Genomic DNA, 22865 nt, shown 5'->3' with positions numbered 1-22865 from the left:
CCAGTCCGTGTGCTGTGAGGTGTATGATAAAGTCAAGTTATTTACACTTTCTATTTTCTAGTTCCTAAGATGTTGTGAAGAATTGGAAAATTTGTTCTTATCCTTATTGACGCATGTTTTACCTTGGAGCCATATTCATGCGTTGGCACTTATAAATTCCGACCCATCGTGTCCTTTAATATGGTTAGCTATACGTATCCAAATTTGCGTTTGTGTGTATCAGATCACATTATTGCCTGCCCGAACCAGGAGTTCCACTAATTTCTGAGTTCTCTAATGTAGTTATAAGTATACAATGATTAATTATTATTCCATGAAGTTACTCTATCACTCATAAAGAATTAGTCATAATCGCTTACCTAATCGCCTATCGAGGTGTATTCTTGTGTCTTTACATACGATGCGAGTACGCTCATCAACAAACCAGTGTGCAATCAATATTTAAAGAACTGGCTATGCATGTAGTATACACGGGCACATAGCCTTATTCTGATTAGTCCTATTACAGTCCTATCCTGTCCCCGAACCCAAATTTAGAAGAAAGAGGGGACTATCACTTTTAATCCATCTCTGTCTACTGTAAAGTTTATAATAGACTCATGTCTCCGGCTGTTACCGTATTCCCCCATATACAAAGTCACCTCTTGCAGTGTTTTGCTAGTATAAATGTAACTCCTAAATCAAACTTATTGTTATAGGCAAACTGATGAGATATATGTATTCATACTCATTCAAGTTTCCTGTTTGTATTTGGGATACACAGTTCGTACACTACATAATTTAAATCTATGTTACTGACCATTAATTTTAGATGAAATTGTAACATCCATAATTACCTAAACTTGTTGCTGAGCAAATTAATTAATATTAATACTACAAGACATATTAATAGTACTGTGATTTGATACAAACTTATGTAATTACATTTATCACCTGTGCAGCACAAATCCTGTTAATCCAAAAGAGATTGAACATTTTTTGTATGTGCATGTACCACAAACTGATCCATATCTTAAGCTCCCAAAAAATACTCCAATTCATTGTCCATATTTAAACCCTCTTCTACCGCTTGTAATCTCATGATCCATAGAGCTTCCCTGCATCTTAGTTGTAGCTCTCTATTGCCTCCCCCTCGGGTCCATAGGTATAACTCTAGACCAAAAAATGTTATGTTTAGCACATGATACCATATGTTGTACAATTGGATATCACTCATCCTTTTGTTTCAATGCTTTCAAATGTTCACCAATTCTCATTCTTAGCGGACGTATGGTGCTCCCAACATATATACGTTCACATTTGCATCTAATGATGTATATTACATATTACGTACCACAAGTCATACGTGATTGTAATTTATGGATGTATCCATAGCAATCTACATATTCTTTTATGCCATGACAGGCCCATTTACAACAAACACAGAGACCACATTTAAAAAAAAACTATATTCTGTTCAGCAAGCCAGTTCTCTTGCACTTTCGGTGTTGAATAACTGCGACATAGCAGGTTTTTTAATGATCTTCCTCTTCAATATATAAATTGCGGACCTGCCAAGGTAAATGTATTTAAAAAACTATTTTGTTTAAGAATATTCCAATGTTGTTTCATCATCTTTCTTAAAATGTGTGCACAATCAGTATAATCTGTAATCAACCGTATTTTGTTAATATGATCTTCTCGAGATTTTCTTTGTGGTAGTAAGGTATCCGTTCTCTTAATTTTCTTGACTCTATTACATGCAACATCAATAATATTCTTATTGTATCCTCTCTGAACCAACCGTGATGTCATATCCTGTAAACACACTTCAAAGTCTGCATCCCTACTACAATTTCATCTAGCCCTCACCAATTCTCCAAACGGAATTGTTTGTATCTGGTGTCGTGGGTGTGCACTAGAAGCATGCAATATCGCATTACATGAAGTAGGTTTTCTATATAGTCTACTGTGTATCTGGTCTTCACTAATGAATAATTCCACATCAAGAAACGCTATCTTCTGGTTGCTAAATTGATAAGTGAATTTGATGTTCATATCATTGTCATTTAGATATTCACAGAATCCTATAAGTTGTTCAGTACTGCCTGTCCATATCATAATGCAATCATCAATGAAACGTCCACAATAAAGTATGTAATCTTGCCAATCTCTGGAGCCAGGTCCCCAGACCCACCTCTTCTCAAACCATCCCATAAAGAGATTGGCATAAGAAGGGGAGAATCTGGCTCCCATCGCCACCCCTTGTTTTTGTCTGTACCATATGGTTCAAAATTAACTCCACCATATTCAAAATCATTTCAGTGTGTTTAAGTAGACTTGCTGATCTGCGATTTAACATGTATCTCAATGCTTCCAGACCTGCCCGATGTTTAATGCTCGTATAAAGTGCCACCACATCCAAAGTTACTAACATCATGCCTTCCTCCCATTGTATGTCTCCCAACAGTCCTAATATGTGTTTGGCATCTCTAATATAGGAAGGTAAGTTAACTACCAATGGTTGTAAGAATATGTCCACAAATTCTGAAATGTTCTTTGTAGGTCCCCCAATTCCTGAGATAATTGGTCTTCCAGGAGGAAAAGGATGACTCTTGTGAATTTTTGGTAAAGTATAGAAGCATGGATATCTAGGTCGATCAACCTTCAAATATATAAATTCTTCTTCATCCAACAATCCTTGCTGATGCCAATTCCCTAATAGATTATTAATTAAATTGACAAGACTATATATCGGGTTGGAGGGGGAATTTCATAGCAGTCCTCATTCATTAGCTGACTATAGATTTTCTGATCATACTCTCTTTTGTTCATAACCACAATATTGCCCCCTTTGTCGGCTAGTCTGATTATTATGTCCTCATCATTTTGTAACAATTTTAGCGCCTGCCACTCTTTATTGGTAAGATTAGTCCTTCTTTTCCTATTCCTTATTTTGAACATGTGTTTTTTATAGTCCCTACAGACCAATTTGTAAAATACTTCAAAATTGCTATCCTCGCTCATTTTTGGTGTCCAATTCGATTTCTTTCTCAAACCACTCGTCTCATGTAAGTCTGAAAGTAGTTCTTGAATTATAGTAGGTACCTCCTCATAGTCCGTGATGGACATTATGGTTGCAGGGTCATGGATATTTTGTATTGTCAGTTCACTAAATTTCATCACCTTATTCAAAGGATTAGAGTTTTGTCCCAGTTGTTTATTGATCTAAAAAAATCTCTTCAATTTTAAACGTCTCACATATTTATAAAAGTCAATTTGTTGCTTACAGAAATCCCCCTTGCTAGTAGGACAAAATCCTAATCCCTTGCTAAGCAGAGACACCATGTCCGTTGTTAAATGTTTGTCCGATAAGTTAATTACATTAATATGTTGTCCTATTGTGGGCCTTGTGTCTTTCTGTCCCAAGACCTCGTTCTCATCCCTCCTCTCTGTGTGACTTTTCCTCCCTCTATGACCCCTTCTGGTTCTCCTTTTGTTTCCCTTCTTTGTTGTCGATTCCCTTGCTTTATTCTCAGCATCTACTGTAAAAAAGAACTTCAGTTCGTAGAGTCTGTACTTGTACCCGCTTCTTTATTTACATTACCAATAATACGTGTTTGTCCACTCCCTACTGAAGATGAATCAGAACTTAAGGAAGAAATTGAAGAAGTCTTGGTAATACTGACAGCCAATATGGTTTTGGAATTGTTCATGATTTTGGTCAATTATGGTCCCAAGGAGGTTTCCTGACCTCTATTGGTACACCAGTAAGAAAATGGCGACAAGATAAAGGAGTTGTTGTATGCGATACAGTTACCTGAAGAAATTGCTGTGGTGAAATGCAGTGCACATCAAAAGGCACAGGATTACATCTCACTGGGAAATGGATATGCAGATCAAGTTGTAAGGTTTTGCGCATTGAACTAAATATCGTTCAAGGACAAGTGTGAACTGGTATCAGAAGAAGACAGTACATGTACAAGTTTTGCATTGAAAGTGATCGATACTCTTGAAGAGTTGAAAGCATTGCAAAGTAATGTTGACAAGGAAGAAAAATGTCTTTGGGCTAAATTGAAATGTGTTCAACGACCCGATGAAATTTGGGTTTCTGAAGAGGGTCAGATGGTCCTGCCAAATAGTTTATTGTCCCAAATGTCCAGGTATTACCACGGACAGGCACACATTGGGAGGGATGCCATGGTTAGATTGTTTAAAATTGACTGGTTTAACCCTAAGTTCAGAAAGGCAGCAGAGGCACTATGTCAATGCGGTATAATGTGTCAGCAGCTAAATGTGGGAAAAGGGACAGTGGTGAATTTGAGCCACATTGGAAGAGCAGGAAGTCCATTCAGCAGAATGCAATTGGATTTCATTGAGATGCCTGCTTGTGAAGGTTTGAAATACGTGTTGGTGATTGTGTGTGTTTTTAGTCACTGGATTGAAGCATACCCTACCAGAAGGAATGACAGTCTCACAGTAGCAAAGCTGTTGCTTTGGGAGTTGATACCACGTTTCGGGTTTCTGATCTCTTTAGAATTAGATAGGGGAACTCAGTTCAATAACGAGGTGATTAAACTCTTATGTGCAGCACTAAACATTGAGCAAACGTTCCATTGTAGTTAGTGCCCTGAAGTATCAGGACTGGTGGAACAGATGATGGTACCTTGAAATCAAGAATTGCAAAGATGTGTGCAGCTACGAATCTGAAATGGCCAGATGCATTGCCTTTGGTGTTGATGTCAATGAGAAACATACCTGACAGGAAGACAGGGCTGTCGCCCCATGAAATCCTCATGGGCAGAGCAATGAGATTACCAGCAGTTCCAGCCAATGCACTTGTAAATATTACAGATGATATGGTGTTGGACTACTGCAAGGGTCTGCCTGATGTGGTTCGCTATTTCTCTCAGCAGGTGCAGGCTACCACCCTGCCACCCATCCACGATCCAGGGCACAACCTGAGAGCCGGTGACTGGGTCGTTGTCAGAAAGCTTGTTCGCAAGACCTGTTTGGAACCTCGTTGGAGGGGTCCTTATCGGGTGGTGTTAACAACTACGACAGCTGTGAAGTGTGCAGGACTTCCAAATTGGATACAGGCGAGCCATACAAAGAGAGTGGTATGTCCACCAGATCATGAAGAAGTGTTGTTGAAAGCACCAACAACAGCGAAACAAGTCGCCGCACCTGAGCCAGAAAAGAAGCCAAAGAGCCTGAGGTTAAACCAGAGCTCGTGAAAGATGGTTCTATTGCCCTTGTAAGAGACGAAGGTGAAGAATTACAGGAGAGTGCGCAAGAACCAATCTCAACGGATACAGCAGGAGAGCCTAGCTCAGCAGAGGTTCTCCCAGAAGCAGACGGTGCTGAAAAGCAGACAGAGCAAGCGCCAGATCAAGTGGTTAAAAGAGTTGAGACGCATCAAAGTCAAAGTGATCCGACTCCTCCTGAGCCCGTTGCAGGTCCATCAAGAGAAAACACCATAGAAAAAGAGAAGGAGAAAAGTCCAATCTTGAGAAGAATATTAACAGAAGGAACAAGGAATGGAGATAATTGGCCTGAATCGCAGATAGGGAAGAAAAAGGAACTGGTCATAAATGAAACAATAGAGCAAGAAGTGGATACTACGAGAAAATAAGAATTGAGTGAAGGAGAATTAAGTGGTGATTGAAGGTTGAAAAGAAAGAGAATAGCAAGTCGACGGTACGCAGGTCCTAAATGGGCGTATGCAACTACCAATGAATGGCAACACGAGTTTATGTCTTTTCGTTTTGATAGAGAAGTTCTGAGTCAGTACTTTGATGTAACCTGAAGGTGAACAAGGAAGCTAAGTTGTTGAGCTAATCTGAAAAATCCTAAAGAGACTGTTGAAAATAATACTGGAAGAGACATTTATAACCTGATTTGACATAAACCTGGATGTGACAAGCTGCTAATCGATTTTGACAAAGGAAAATGGTTCCTGGATATGAAACTGAACTGTGAGAGAAGAATTTTTGATTTTTGATTATTACTGCATTTTATATGAGTTACTTCTGCTTTCTAATTCTTTACAGATCCTGGCAGATCTAAATAATCAAGATAGAATTGCTAGGCGCGGTAGATACATGAGTGTTGGATTGGCAGTTATGTGTGGAATCTTATTTATAATAATGATTGTGGTAATGTCTTTTCATGACAAAAACTACTACACTAACAGCTTTAGAGAGGTTTAAGCTAGATGAAAAAATATCTGCATGATTATACTAATGCACAAGGGGAGCTTTCTTCTAAAGTTTTCTATCGATTGTTGAGTATGCTGAGACAATGGATGCAAGGAATTGTCTTGTGTGTACGCAAATTCCTTTGTCAGTAGAAGAAGGGGTCACGTTCCATAGTCTTCCGCTAACATATGGAATAAGCTGTAGCTTGCTACTAACCAGATTTTATAACCAAGAGTATATATAGTATTTTCTATTCCAATCATGATGTCATGTTTTCGTTTGTTCCCATCATTAGATATCTGAGTAAAGTGGCTAGAGAGCATGACACAGTACTAGTTAGAGGATTCTTTGAGCCTACGTTAACATTTGGGACCGCATACACACAAAAATAACCTCACATGTTTGCTTAATCCATTAGAAAAGAGCTTCATAGGTCATACTGATGATGGGAGAAAAGCATTAAAAGAAAAATTAGAAAAAGGTTTAGAGACTTATAAAAATGATTATGCTTACACTGCAATTAAAACGCAAGGGAAATTAGCATTAGATGCCTACATGTAGGGAAGCTTTGTATATACAGGCCAAAAATCACACAATGACACTTTATTTGTGGGACTGAGTGAATGTAGGCATGTGTTTCAGAATAAGTGGACGTTTATGCTGAATGGTCAGGACCCTGCTACTCCTGGAATCTACTATACTTGTGGACTTACTGCTTATTACCGTCTTCCAAGAGGATGGTATGGGACATGTTGTTTGGGGATAGTTTTTCCTAAAATGTACCAGATAGATGACTTAAAGAAGTTTCTGAAATTGACTGAATTACATCATAAGCGACAGAGGAGGGAAACCTCTTCTGCAATTGTGGGAGATATCTTTGGTGCAGTGATTCCTTCAGTGGGAGTCATTCTGAATTCGATCAAGATACGAAAGTTGTCTACTATTGTGGATAACATGCTGACGAATTTTCCAGGGGCCATACTCCTGATAGATACTGATTTAGCCACGGATAGAGCTATGATGCTTCAAAATAGGCTTGCTTTAGACATTCTTTTGGCGAAAGACAGGAACATCTGTAAGATGATTAATGCTAGGCATTGTTGCTCATTCATTCCAGATAATGATAGGGAGATAAGAGACTTACTCACTAATCTGACTAACTCAATTAAGGATTTAAAAGAATTGAAAGAACCAGGTGTTTGGGAAAAGGTTGGAAAAGGATTTGCTTCAGTGGGAAATTGGCTTAGTCAAATTTGGAATGGGGTATTATTAAAAACCATACAAAGAATATTAATTGCAATTGCTTGCATATTAGGATTATGGGGTTCATGTAAAATATGTCAAAAGATAAAATTGAAAAGATCTAAAAATAATCAGAGGAGGGAAGAACGAAACAGTCAAAGAATTTATAGGGAAGATTTGAGAAGGAGACAAAATACAGCTGAAACAGAATTGTGAAATGATGGGGAAAGAAAGGTGTGATGGCATATTTAGCCATCAGAGGAACGACTGTTGACGCAGATATGCTAATTAGAAATTATTAATAAATGCTTATATGTTATGATTTATAAAAGTTCATAGAGAAATTAATGGTAGAGAAAAATGAATGTGCATGTTTTGAAAATGTGCCCACGAGGTACGCCAGCCACTTATACGAACTTGTACTAAAAGAACTAAAAATGTGTGAAATAATGAAAATGTATAAGAATAATGTAGTAATATGTCATATTGAGATGTATAACTTATGTTTTGCATTATATTGTAGAATTAACTTAGCCAAAGTTGTGGCCTAGTTTTTCCAGGCCTCATACAGAAGCTGAATTTCTAGCGTGCTGCAGAGAAGCTGGTGCATTGAACTGACCGTGAACTGTTTGCCGTTTAATAGAATCTGCTTAGCTAGAATTTTCTGCAATGTACCGATGAACAGAAGATGAGGGAATAGGAAATGTAACAAGTTTGATGTAAGACAGACTCGATGTACTTTCCCACGACTTGAACAATAGAAGCACTGACTGAAGAAGAAGATGCAACATTTTCGATACCTGATGAGCCGGATGATGAGGGCATCGTAGAGCGAACCAATCAACTAATTGGGTATGGAGAAATATTAGAACTCATAGATTTGTAAAATTAATATTGTAGGTTAGAGTCATATCTGCCGATTGACTGACCAATTAGGAATTAGGGGGATGGACTGAAAAACTCTAATAAAAAGTCATGACATGGGGCTAAAACTTCAGATTCGAGGGCTGAAATGCTGATATCAGAAGACACGGTTCGAGATTCTGTCATTGGGATAAAGCTCTTGAGAGCCTGATGCGTTGCTGATAGATTGATGACCTGAGGACGAAGACTGACTTTGTTGCTGATCCATTCCGTGGATAGGTAGTTATGACAATGTGACTGATTAACTTTTATGCCTTTCTTTCTAGGTACCAACTGCGCTGTTTATAGTTTTTCTCTTAGCTAGATGTTTCCCAAATTCACGTTTTCTAATTTATTTTTGCTTGAAGTCCCACATGCTAAATGCTAATCTGGGTTAGGTAAGGGTCTTTTAGGTGACGTTGACAATGACAAATGATTGACGGGCTGATGGCTGAACTCGGTTATTGATGCTGTTATATTCATCTTTGTTGGCTTATGCTGAAGCATTCGAGCATATGTTTTCTCAAGGTCTGATTAGATTGTGCTATTGGTGGTCACTAATGAACTAATTCTGAGATGATTGAATAAAGTTGATCTAACCTGATGACTTAGTATTGTAATTAGTAGGGAAATAAAATTGATAAAACGTATAATTAAGTTGTGGATATTCATGAAATGCTGATGTATTGTCTCATGTTTAAAGTTTCTCTTAGTGGTTGGTGATTGATTAAATTGATAATTGATGTTCATCGATTACTACATAGCTAGGATACTCCATGCCATCCAAAAGGTTCATCGGCCTATACGCGTCCCCTTGTAAGTTTACTTACTAAGGACCTGTCGCGCTTGCAACCTCGATGAAGTGGTTACAGGGGATGAAATGTATACACACTAAACTGGTGGATTCATGTACAGTACATAACATGGAAATTCTATATGGTAAAAATTGTGTTACTAAACAGTTGGCAATTTTTAATTTTCTGTTAATATCACATGCGCACTATTGATCGTCCTTAACACAATCCACCTTCGCTGCTCCGAGTACCTACATTATCGGTTATGAAAGCACTTTCAGGATTAGGAGTTCAGTCTACCAGTTGTACAAAACGAGCACTTTTAATTAGTATTTCTCAGCGCTATAATGTGCCATATTATTGTCAAAGTTTCCACTTGTTAAAGAAATACACTTTTGTAAATTCTGAAGCCCGTCTATCATATTGTACGTGGTTTGTTGTATGATTGGCATAGGAAATATTTCCAGGGCTCGGCTCGTGCACGGGCTCCACCATGCTCTGGCTCGGCTCTCCCTGATCATTTCCTGGCTCGCCCACCTCTAGGCATCACTGGATACGTTATCGACACCTGCCACTGTCTCCTGCCTGAATTGCCTGAGACGGGTCCCCGTTTGGCAACAGCCGAGGGATGGGTCGAAATCTCGGGGTATCGCGCGGAGGCGTCTGGGGTGGGCTCCTCGGCGGGGATGGGGCGCGGGGCCCCGGGGACCGCTCATAGGTACCAGAGTAGAATTCGGCCCGGGGCGTGCACCTCCACCCTGCCTCGCGGAGGCATGCCGGATCGGGGTTTCTGCTCTTCCGGGTGCCTGGCTTCCTGCTGCCCTCCCCTCCTCCTCCGGCGAGGAAAGAGGCCGGGCCGAGGCTGAGAACAACAGCGGAGCGGGCAGGGTGCGCCGCCGGTGACGGACCCCGGGCCCCTGGGGTGAGCTGCGGCCGGGCCCCTGCTGGTCGGTGACCTCCCCTCCACCCGGAGTACAGCCACACCATGGCGGGGGCGCCGCCGTCCCACGTCCGCCTGTTGCCTGCCCCCCTCTCGGCCGCCCAGCTGCGCCGGCTGGAGGAGCACCGGTACAGCGCCTCCGGCCGCTCGCTCCTCGAGCCCCTGCTGCAGGTCTTCTGGGCCTGGCTGCTGGAGCGGGTTCCCCTCTGGGTGGCCCCCAACGCCATCACCAGCGCGGGGCTGCTGCTGAACGTGATCACCTGCCTGCTGCTGGTGTGGTACTGCCCGACAGCCACCGAGGAGGTAAGAGCCACCCTGGGGACGGGGGGCATCTAAAACACTGCTGCATGACACCCACCGAACCCATTTTTAGCACTCGCGAGTCCCCAGCGTGAGCGACCCCCGCACCGGGCTACGCAGGAATTTATATCACTTTCTCCCTCCCTGTAGGCCCCCATGTTCCTAGACGGAGCACTCCAGACCTCAATTTGAGGGTCCCCAAAACTCTGGTCAAAGAAAGGCAATAACTGTGGCCATTTCTGTAGGGGCACTAGCCCCAACGGCAGAGCTCAGGACGGTACCCTGCTGTAAACTACACAGCACTGCCAGGGCTAGCGCAGCTGCTCCGACACCACTGTCGCCCAGTTTCGGCAGCACACACAATTGGTATCACAGAGAGCACTTACGTAGTACTAGTACCCATACCAGCACAGCACATACTGCAGTGCCAGCACCGCACCGTCTCGTGGCACCAACACTGCCAACTGCAGCCAGCAGAAACACAGCAACAACAGCATAACGCCCGCACTTGTCTCACTCCAGTATCTTCCTAATGAACCCATGGCTACCCAGTAACCATCCCTTAAAGCAACCAACAACGCACAATTCTTTTGTGGAATATAAACTTGTTCGCTTTTATTTGGTAGGAAAACATGCACGATTGCCCATAAACAATATAATTCATTATTATAGAGAGGCATCAAGTGCTGTCACATGGCCAGTAATCGATCACTGATATAAATCAATTTTCTTGATCACATCATCATAAATCTATGACTGGTATCAAAGTCACAAGGTCATAAATCAAGAGTAATTGTGCTTGATCGGCCTTTAAGTCCTGGTCTCTGCTTGTCATGTCTCTCTAACACTTTCTTCTCTAGGCAATCCTACCTGTCGTCTTGGAGGGGGCTCACTCCATACTGTTAGTAGAACTTACACTCTACTGCCCACACCAGCACAGCACATACTGCAGTGCCAGCACCCTACACGTCACGTATCACCAACACTGCCAACTCGGCAGTGCTGGCAGTCAGCAGAAACACAGCACCAACGTCAGAGCATTGGCAGGCTTGTACAGTATTTAGAGTTTCTGAACAATAATAAAGGCCCCATGGAAGGGAATATACTTTTCCACTTTATATCTGATATTAGTTGGTGTTGGTTTGATGCCTGCAGGCAGTTATTGTAAGCAGGAGGTATGGCTGTAACCTCTGGCAGGAAGATGCTATGCCTCCAAGGAAGCTGGAGGTGTGTAGCCAGAACCTCATTAAGTATTGAAGGCAAGAGACCGCGTTAAAGAATCATGGTTGAAATATGATGCCCTCTCACGCAGGTACTAAGACAATGGCCGACTGTAATTAGTTCATCATAAAATGACTAAATATCAGTCAGTGCCTTGAAATTACTGCATTTTGGGGAAGTACTTAATGATGTCAACGCAAATCAGTGTAATGTGGGATATATGAGTGTTTGATGGTGCGCGCGTGTGAATATGATATGTACTGTAGCCTTTGCAGAAGCAAATGTTGGAGTGCAATAGACCCCCTTCACCATGTGCATTTTAGGACTGTTTTTAATATAACGTTATTGGCAGTTTATATAACGGGTGTTTTATCAACTTCCGTAATTATTGCCTCTGTTGTTTGTGGTGAATTTCAAAGCTATATGAATTGTCATTTTCATTGCCCTGCATGACATGACTGGTGGAACACCGTGTTTAATTTGTGCAGGTGGTGGTGGTCACCATCCCTCATCTTTGGGGTTTGAGGCATATTTGTTATCATCGCATTTTGACCCAGAGCAAGAAAGAGGCAGAAAAGGGAGAAAGAAGGAAGAAAAGAAAGACAAATAGAGGGAAATTGAGAAAGCAGAACTGTGAAAGAACAGGGTATAGTGTGGGAAAGAGACATTATGTGTACGGTGGTGGAAGAAAATTGCATGAGGTGGATTCAAGACTAAGCAGTCTTGGTTTTAGGCAACCCCAACATTCGGCAGTGCCACTGGCAGACTCCTAAGAAAAACATTAAGGCCTATACTTAATTTAAAATTTAATGTATTTATTTTCCAAATCAAGCGGCAACAGAAAGGCATATTTTGCTTTATTTGTACCGTGGCTTGTTGTGGTGAATTAGAAGTGTGCTACTTTCATTTCACTGAATGCCAACTGTTAGGCAGTGTTTCTGTTTCCGTTGTGGCTCTGTTGTTAAGGGAAAGGTGTATTAAATCAGCAGTAAGCCATAAAATTCTTGGAAATCTAGCTGTAAAATCTGATAGCATGTGCCCAGGCAATAATGCTGATGGTTGGTCGTAGTCCAAAGAAGGCTTCTTGGCCTTGTATTTCTTATTTGTAAGGTTATGTTTAAACACGCGTTATCAAAGCCTGTAGGTCTTGCTCTGGCTTACATAGAGAGATTTGATCTAAAATAACTTTATTAAATTTCAGTAGGTAAAAAGAATGGTGTACCTCATTCAGTATACCCAACAACCCGCGCTGCCCAAGAGGTGCATGTGAGGTGATTGCAGCGGTGGTAACTTTCAAAAGTCAGTAACAGCCCCGATGTGCTGTTGGCCTGTTATAATATCTGCATTTTGTCTTAACATATGTCCTGTGGCGTTAGTCTACTGTAAATGCAGCTTCATTCATCACTGTGGTCACTGAACTCTTCTCTGAACTGAATATCGTTGGAACGCTTAGTTAGGCATACTATATCTCGTATGTCGATTTGTTTGTGGTATGTTTGTCTATTGTACATCCTGCTGCCCTGTTTGTTCATTCTACGCCCTAGTCTGTTTTAAACCCTGCTAAGGTGTTTTGCATTCCCTACCTGTTAAGTGTCACACAACAACCGTTTAAAATAAATACAAATAAACAGCCTAAAGCTGGAGATGGTGCACTATATACATGAAGGTTTATAGGATTTCACGTCCTGCTTCTTAATCTTCTCTTATTGTTTAATTGACATTGAAGGATGGGGGAATCGTGGTCGACTTGGAAGACTTCCAATGGAAGTACAAATTAAGGTAAACATTGACCACGACCCAAGTGCAGTATACATGCACGTATACAGTGGGAGGCAGATTGAGCACCAGATGGTACAGATGGTACCATGGATTATTATCACAAATGAATTACACCATTGAATGGTAAGTAATTAGTTAGAATTATGACAAATACAATAATGATATATTTGTACTTAAATCCATTGTATCTAGATATGGAGACAGAATCCTAGATGAAGTAGCAATAGTATTCACTGCTTTCAAACAATGATGGAATGCATACAATAAATGTGGTCTCGGCCTGCAAGAAAAATCTACTCCAGTCTAAATAGGTGGGATGTTTGTAGTTGGTATGATCAAGAGTGTTTACATTTGAATGATAAACTTTTGGTTGCAATAATATCTGGTATCTTTCACCATCAAATGGGGTGCAGTTTCAGCAGTGTAGGGAGATTACAAATCTCTTTTGAAAAAAGGGAAGCAGGACATAGATTTTGGATAGAACTAAAGGAAGCCTCAGATAGGAAAGATGTAAAGAACTTATGGAAAACTGTGGCTGTTGTAGTGTCGGGAAGAGTAAGTAGGCAGCACTCTCATACTGGCACTCGGGAATGGCTGTGCTAGTTTAGGCACTTATATGTAACTAGATGCACTGCAAGAAGTTATTTCAGAATAAATAATGAGCTATTTGTGGGCAATAACCAGCCACCGACTAGCCAGAAGTTGAACAAGCAATCCTTATCATCAAAATGAACAAAGCACCAAGTCCAGCTTTAATACCTCCTGATCTATATTGAGAGGGGCCGACCTTTGGTCAGGTGTCCTTACTAAGGTGTTTAAAGTGGCTGGTATTGAAATTATACTGTGTTCATGGCGGTCAGTGATTTTGATACCACTGCATAAAGAAAGCAGCCGAAAAATCCCATCAAACTACCATTTGATATCACTACTGGATGTAGCAGGGAAGATCTTAGGCAAGGTACGATTAACCAGACCTTAGGGTTCAATGGTTTACAAGAATGTTCTGATGGAGGCACAGGCTGGCTTCATGTCTAGGGTTGGAACCATGGACCAAAATGTTTTATTTTATTTTATATATGATTAATTTTAAGTTTGCAGTAGTTAAGAAGAGTCAACTATATCTAATATATGGATCAGAAGTCAGCCTTTAATCTCGTTAATTTGGATCAGCCATGGGTGTCAATAGCTCTCTTTTGAGAGCAATTATCAGATTATATGCTATCAATAGGGCTGGGGTCCGTTGTGGACCCTCAGAAGAGTGTGGTGATACCTTCCCTATTGACCAAGGTATTAGGCAAGGCTGTGTGTTGGTTGAATATCTGCCAGAAGCTGACATTAATGTGCCAACTATTCGTGGAAACAGGGTTGTGACCCTTCTCTTTGCAGAGGACACTGTGTTAGCTGCAACAGAAAATACATTATTACACTGATTATTGTAATGTTTTGTAGGTTACTGCACCAAGGAAGATCTAATCTTAAACATCTCGAAAACCAAAGTTATGCTTGATAAACTGTCACCGCAATTTAGAAGAAAGCCTAGGGTCCATGATGTCCCACTAGAGTGTGCATCACACTGATTATCTGGGTTACGTTTTGAAGATCAGTTAAGATGAGAAGCTCAGACAGGCAGGACGTCTATTAGCCAATTACAAACTACAAGGACCATACTTGATTCTAAACAGAAGGTGGGCATTAAATCCCTAAGCATAATCATGCAAAGTTACCATCAGAAAGTGGTAGCTGCTGCGCTGAAGGGAGTGGAGCTTTGGGACTTAGGTAACTTAAAGAAGCTGCAAGTGCTAGAGAATAAATTCTTTAGGTTACTGTTGATTTTAGGACCTGGGACCCCTCTAGTGCCCTTATATTTGGAGCTAGGCATTTACACCATAGCTGACCAGGCTACATTGAGACCCTTTACTTCGCTCGGTTCTTTTAAAAAGGATCCCTTGTGCAGCAATTTATTTGACACCAGTTCTAGAAATGGCCACATATGTAGGCAAGGGTAGTAAAAACTAGCTGAAATACATTAAAAACCTCCTAATTTCTCAACAGTTATAGTGTTCTTGGATGGACGCCACCTGAGTTGGTTTGGATGCGGTTGAAATTGGAAGGAAGGGATATTGTTTTTTTAAAATGGAGGAGCACATATCCAGAGTACGCGAAGGTAGACAACTGCCAAGGAACTTTGTATGTAAAAAAGATCTAGGGATCGAACATTATTAGGACCTAATTCACAGAGAATTGAAATACTCCTTTTAAGTAAAATTCAGGCTGGGGACTTTTCCAACAAGAGATTATTTAGCAAGGAGTAGGAGTCACCAAAAGGGGAATGTCAATTGTGACTGTACCCCTGGCGAAAAAGATACTGACAAGCAGCTCTTGATAGTTTGTACCTAGTATGTCTAGACTCGTAGAAGATGGCTGCTTTCCTTTTTCAAGTTGTACTGTTTTGGGGGCCCAACGAAGAAATCATTTTTACCTCGTTGCCCTCTTACATATGGGTAATAAGGTCGGGGTAATATGGTCGATAATTAAGCACCAGAAGGTGTTATGCTAAAATAACTTGGGTATTTCAACGTACAAGGAAGCAATAATTGTGCCATTACTCTAATTTGTTAACAACGAGCTGGTATTCTTTATTATTTGTAGAAAAATTACATCTATAAATTGTTAACCTCGAGCAAGAACAGATTATTATGTTTCAGTACTAGCACTGGAACCACTTATGCTTTTTAGGGAATACCGCAGACTCGGGTGCTGGGTATTATTTTATATATGAAATGTATACTAGTTGTGCGTACATGGTGTATGGAGCCTTTTTTCTGGAATGTTTTATGTTATTAACTAAAAATTGAATTTGTTATGTAATGGTAGTTTATATTGCAAGGCAATTTTACTGATGCCAAATAAATATGGTAAAGCAGAACAGCTTTTAAGTGTGCACTGCCTGGGGAATGAGGCTAATTCTGGTCAATGCATGGATTCAGAATTTACTCTATAGGCAGTCACAGAACCTGTGAGAAAAAGCAATGTGAAAAGTAGAGGACCATATCTCCCACGCTGTTCAACCTTCATTTCACTAACTCTCCATAATGGTGAATTTGTTTAAGGGTATGCACAATTACTTCTGTCTACCTTGGGTGGCTGCTAACTTGGCTGGAGTTTGTCAAGTGAAGGTCCGACCTGAGCAGTGCTTGAAATATGCAGGTATTTTTAGGTACTGGGTTTCGTTCCTGAGGAACCTGGAAGCAGCATCACTGCATCTCTGTGCTCCATGAAATTTCAGGAGCATACGCGAAGGAAGCATAATGTTACAATTGATCTGCTCACAACATTCTCCCCTCTTATCCTTCTGCTTGCATCTCACCCCCACTTCGGTTCAGTCACCAACCCACTCGCCTAATCTGCTACTGACCTTGCTGAGCCACCGCCAAGTCATCAAGCGAGCACAGAGCCTGTTATAGCCCAGATCAGGTACATGGGCAGGAAGATGCAGGAAGGCATGTGTTTGGTGCAAATGAGGGAGTCAACCTAACTAGCTCAGGCTTGGATAGCCTTGCATTACTCCTTTTGCACTGACTCACTGAGTCCTCAAGGGAGGAGTCTGATCTGGAAGAACGAGACGTCTGGCCTGGAGGAGTTTCAATAACCCGAATGGGGCCAGAGCTAACACATTGTCTTGCCATGTCAGCACAGGCTGGACCTAAATTGACTATGTGGACTCGTAGGACAAACCTACAAAACCCATAAAGCAAACTAAAGAAATAGGATTTAAAGTGTACTTAAGTGAATTAAGGGTAGTCACTAAGAGCCACTCTAAAGATTATCAAAAATAAATAACGAAGTTTCAGAATATCGGAACATGGCAACACTGCAATAGTAAATAGACACCCAAAGAACAGAGTAAAATTGAGTCGAGGAGATGCTCCTAAAATCTGCTTCTGCTTCTGCTGATACTGTGAGCATTAAGAGCCATGAGGGGCGAATAGTGTAATTAGTGCAATTGGAATTTATAATTCACACTTATACTGATCTAAGCTTGCTACAAAAACACTACCTGAGAGATATCAGCGTAGAAGATTGCAACATGTTAAGCAATCCTTCACCCTCAATAGTGAAAAGGTCAGCAAAATAAGGGCAACGAGTGAGAACTTGGAAACTGAAAGAGGATTGAAGAAGATTAAGAGAACTAACTCTTATAGTTTCATGCTTTGAGGTGTCTACTGGAGAAATAAATCGTACAACCTTTCTTAGTTCTAATACATCTGTTCTATTAGTGATGACCCAACCCAGTCTTTCCACCACTGACTTGGTCGTATAAAGTCAGAGACAAAATTGCAAACATAACCAATTATTTCAAATTTGAATCTGCACAACTCAAAATTAAAAACATGTAGGAAATTAAAACCAGTAAAAATAAAGAACAACGGAAACAGAATGTGGACATAACATCAAATAATGCAAATGATAGCATAGAATAAAACGATTGAAAAAACACCATAATTGGAAAACTAAGAGCTAAGTCGACACGAATGCATTTACATGTTTATTTGTGGAAATACATGTGCAGCTCGAGAACGTTTGAAAGTTTTTAACAGCCTTTGCAGCCCGAATCCCAAGAGAAAGCCCAGATGCAGCTTAAGTATTTCTTCACGGCCAGAGATATTTTTGTCTGAAGTTGAAAGCATAAACCCTCGATAGTGGATAGAAGCCCACCTGCTTGAATGTTTTCATATCCACAAACGTAGAAGATACAGCTATCTTAGGTGACTCTTTTTCAGGCAAATTCACTAAACTATCTGAATTAGAACAAATTATTTAAATCCCAAAAAACATTCTGCATAACCTTTATCATCATTGATGGAATCGGTGTGCAGAACCCTGGACGACATGGCTGGGGAATTAAGCTGTCAGTAAAACTGGGAGCTAAGATCCAGTCCTTCAACAAATGGCAACCAACACAGCCGCAATTCATGTAAGGAAATATGATAGTAGAGGAAGTGTTAGTGGAAAATGCTGCGAGGCAACTATTAAGAGCAGAGAGCTGCATTTCTCTCGAGGTTAGATCAAGTGCCCACAATATTTCAGTCAATTATTGCAGATTCCAAGGCTAAAATTATGGCAGAATCTACCGATAGTAGGTACAGAGGGCAATGAGAATGTGGAGAAAAACTATGTTACGTCTGAAGGGAACAAAAGTACCGAAAGATATCAAGTAAAGAACCTTACAAGGGATGTGACATCACAAGCTTAAGAAAAAATGGTCACCTTTAACATCCCACCAGAAAGCAATAAGGTGCTGCCTGTTGATGCAAAAACCAAGACACTCAATGTTTAAACACTGAAAAAATCAAAAGAAAGAATAATACACGGAAAGCCGTACTTGGAAGCCTAGCGACATAATACAACATTTAGATAAAAGAGGAAAAGAAAATATTCTGAAAGAAGCATCACGTGGCTCATGTGGATGAACCACATGATCAATAAGTACAGAAGAGATGGGCTGCAGATGTGATATCTACCGAAGTCTCACTCAACCAAATACAGCAGATGCCAGCAACTGATCGAAAGCCCGAAGCCGAAATCTACAGTAGGCCTTTGACCTCGGAGAGAACAGAGCATAACATCAATGTGATTACCACAAATTGGGTCTCATAAAAGGTAACAGTTAATCAGATCGAAAGAAGGTCACAGCAGCAGACCAACTGAACCTAACCAACCCCCAAAGACTGCAAAATAGGACTACCTGGAGGTGGACCCAGGCACAGATCTCTTACAAGAAGTATCTCGAAATGCACAACCTCCCAAACAGAATTTGATTTGGAGACTAATGCGTCCAACAAAGATTATATCAAGAAAAACACCAATCAAATTCTTTTCTTCTCTTCTTTTGAACCTCTTTTGTGGCCCTGTGATATTCTCAATAGATGGGAAAATATTTAAATAATCGAACCCAATACAAGGCTTACAACAATAATTCCCCAAGACAGGTTACTGGAAAAGAAAGATGCAAAACAGGGAGCGTTATTAGAAACTGTATCTGTTCTAAGGTGTGTAGTGGATAAATTATTAGCCAGTGAATCACTCTTTGTAAATTGAGCTTATGGATAAAGTCCACACCAAAAGATCTATAACTGACAATCCTAATACCTTTGAAGAGGAAAGCTCAGAATATTTGTACAGGCAGAGTCGCTTATAAGGCTGTGTTTGGTCTAAGCTCACAAATGATACTGATGGAGCAAATAACAAAACTTTAAATGAAGCTACTACATGCAGAAAATGGGACAAAGACGATAACAGGAGATACAATGATGACAACAGAAAGTTTTAAACTTTTAGAATGGTCCTGAGTAGCTATGGCCTAAGCCATCAGCTCTATAAAACTGCATAGGATTCACTAGAAAAGTGCGTAGAGCATTGAATGATATATTGGGGACCAAGGCAGAGAGCACAGACAAGCACAATTATGAGCTAGAATTTTAATGGGTCTAAAACAAAAAGAGAACACTTAGGAGGATTTAACGTTCTGGTATATGCTGCTTCCAAGAGACATTGTCAATGGATGAGATCCCTATGAATACTTATGTAACCCATCACATTCCAGCTACACCAGTCAAAGAAAGAAAGGCTAAAAGAGGGCTTAATGATTGGGTTTTAATTTCCTTTGCTACCAATTTAAAAGCTCCCCTCCCTCCCACTGTCAGTGATGCTTCTGTCCCCACCCTCCCTCTGTTGGTGGTGCTTCTGTCCCCACTCCCGCTGTCGGTGGTGACCCTCCCTCCCGCTGTCGGTGGTGCTTCTGTCCCCACCATTCCTCCCGCTGTCGGTGGTGCTTTTGTCCACACCCTCCGTTCGGCTGCTGATGGTGCTCTTGCCCCCACCGTCCCTCCCGCTGTCAATCTCCCCTACCTCTCTCCTGCGGTTTGTGTCATTTTGCTGCTCGCCCTCTCTCCTGCTGTCTGTGTTGCTTTGCCCCCGCCCTCCTGCTGTCTGTGTTGGTTTGTCCTTGCCCTCCCTCTGTCAGTGTTGCTTTGTGTTCACCCTCACTCTTGCTGTCTGTGTTGCTTTGTCCGTGCCCTCCCTCAACAAAGATAATTTTGTTTTGCAGACATCGCAGGCCACATCATACCGCTACCCCTCACGCTCCATGTTTCCTCCCCCTTCACAATAAAATAAAAAACACCACTTTACACAGGCAGCACTGTCTGCGTCATAGCTTTTATTTTTTTTCAACCAAAATGTTTTTTCTCTGCTTTTTTTGATGAACCCATTTATCGGAGCAGTGTTAATGTTTTGTGCTTCATTTCAAATCAAGCCCACATACTTCAATTATTATTCTCATTATTCCCATTGGTGTCACAATTTCACCTGACAGCCAAACAAAGAAGTCCTACGTGCACATTTTAACATTTAGAACGGGGATGCTGGACATGTGCAGGAACACTGCTTGATTATAACTCTTTAGTGGAGTGATGTCTTATAGCTCGTTTTTGTAAAGCGAGTTTTCAGACCTGCTGTAATCCAACTATTGCTTTAAATTGGCAGCTCCTGAGATTTTGGGCGCACTCTGGAATCTTATGTCCCGTATGTCAATGGCAAGTAACTGACATGTCACCCCTCCTATCCAACTACTCGGAAGAGTGTTGTAGTGGTGCGTAGCGCTTTGTATGGCTCTCAATACATAAACGAAACAGTGTCTCTCGTGAGCCTTTCCAGCACTCCTCAGATGAGTCACTCTGCCTTGAGACACGTTTCAAGGAATGAGAACTGTGGTTATTTGTTTTCTTGAATCGCAGAAGTTTGCACATTGGATGGCTTCCATTATGCTGCTGGGGGATGGATGGCTTCCTGGTGTGCTGATGGGCATCTTCTTTGTTTGTGGAAGTGTGAAACAGTTCACATTGACATCTCCACTCTTAAAAGGACCCTCAGAAGAATAGGAAATGGCGAGATCCATGACCTGCTGGCGATATACTAGTAAGGCTCACCTAGGAGAGGTAATGTTTTGTCATCTATGTTGAAAGTTTTTTTTTTTTTTTTAAAGAGGCGGCAAGAGCTGGCCGTGTCACAGCGCATTAAAAAAAAAATCAGCTATGGTGCGCAGCAGTTGCACTGCTGTACGGCATGGCTAAAAACATTGACAAAGTCAATACCTTGTGTAGGTGAGACCTGTTGGCTTTGACAGTGCTCTTCTCCCATTTGCAGCCTATGTCACCTGTGCATGCAAGTATTCTAGGAGTTAATTTAAATGTAATTCAAGCTGCCTTGTTTAAAACAATTTTATGAACACTCTTTTTAGAGGTTTTAATGTGTTCATGTGATTTTTGACATTTTTATTTTTTAGAATTGCAAATGTGCATTCATTTATATTCAATGCACTCATTGTATGGCTTTTTGCTGAAACCATGAAATCAATCGACAGTGCCTGCACTAATTTAATTTAAGAGAGAGTCCTCATACTCAGGAGCAAACAGGTACTCTCGGGAAATTTGTACCTGCTCTTCTGTAGAACCGTGCCAAGTACTGGAACTGAGAATTCAGCATGTGGTCTTTTTGTTACACGTGGAACGGCTAATAAAGAAACGCTAACATCGTACTCTTGTTCGACCTTTACTCTCAAATCGGACTTGCTGTTTGTTACTTAGATAAAGAACTTAAAGAGCTCTCTTCTTATCACCCCCAACGCCCAGACCTATTTCTCTGTGGAGTTTGTTTTGCAGAAGAAGGTGTAAAGTACACCTTAATAAAACTTAAATGTATGTAGCTCTGCTCAAACTACCACGTATACAAGCTGAAACTCCTCCCTCCCTGCACTTATGACCAACAGTTCCCTAAGATTAGAAAAATAAAAAATGTACAAGTCTGTTTTATTCCCGCCCTACTTTAGCAGCATAACTAAGAGTGTTGGTTAGCAATTGATTTTATCTGAAGACTGGAGGACACTGTTGCTGATAGAGACCCCCCCCAAAAAGGTGCTAGTTGTTGAGGCATGGCAAGCCGCAGTGGCAAGGCTTCCGCGCTGTCCTAGTACACGTTGACTCCACCTGCCATTAGTACCGGTGTGATTGGAAGACTATGACACAGGTACCGATGGTTCCGCCAGATCTTCAGAGTATTTTAAAGTTTGTTACAGTTTAAAGAGTCGGATGATGAGAAAGATTTGGCTGTAACTAGAAGAAATCATACAGAGTACTTTCTTTTTTCAAATGCCATTGGCTAAGTCTCCAAAACAGTCCAAAAATAGAAACTATTTTTTCATAGTACATTTCATCCCCTAATATAGACTGAGTGGGCTCTTCATGAGCACATGGGCACCGAGACATCGCTGATAAAGCTTCTAGATATTCAAGAGACATTTGTACAAATCAGATTTGTCAAACCCAATAAATGGAAGAGTAAATTAAAAGTGGTACCCATAGTAGTGAAGTAACAGGTGCATAAATGCAAGACGAGGGGCAGGGAGACTGACCAACAGTTTCCCTGTGCTGACAGAGATCATCGCTCTGC

The 22865-nt window shown here is 41.0% G+C and overlaps 1 protein-coding gene across 3 annotated transcripts in view; it reads left to right on the top strand.

Moving 5' to 3' along the window:
- The first annotated feature begins 9756 nt into the window (after window positions 1–9756).
- Window positions 9757–22865, top strand: part of CHPT1 (choline phosphotransferase 1) — a 322168-nt gene continuing 309059 nt past the window's right edge. Inside the window, exon 1 of one of the 3 annotated variants that reach the window (XM_069229015.1) lies at window positions 9757–10361. In XM_069229015.1, the coding sequence (XP_069085116.1) occupies window positions 10104–10361 (258 nt within the window). In that variant the 5' untranslated portion in view covers window positions 9757–10103. The remainder of the gene's footprint in view (window positions 10362–22865) is intronic. The other 2 variants (XM_069229016.1, XM_069229017.1) reach the window with 2 other exon arrangements.

The sequence above is a fragment of the Pleurodeles waltl genome, chromosome 4_1 (assembly GCF_031143425.1).
Source record: "Pleurodeles waltl isolate 20211129_DDA chromosome 4_1, aPleWal1.hap1.20221129, whole genome shotgun sequence".
Classification (NCBI taxonomy): Eukaryota; Metazoa; Chordata; class Amphibia; order Caudata; family Salamandridae; genus Pleurodeles; species Pleurodeles waltl.
Note: the sequence above shows the minus strand (reverse complement) of the source record. Positions and strands in the feature narration are given on the sequence as shown.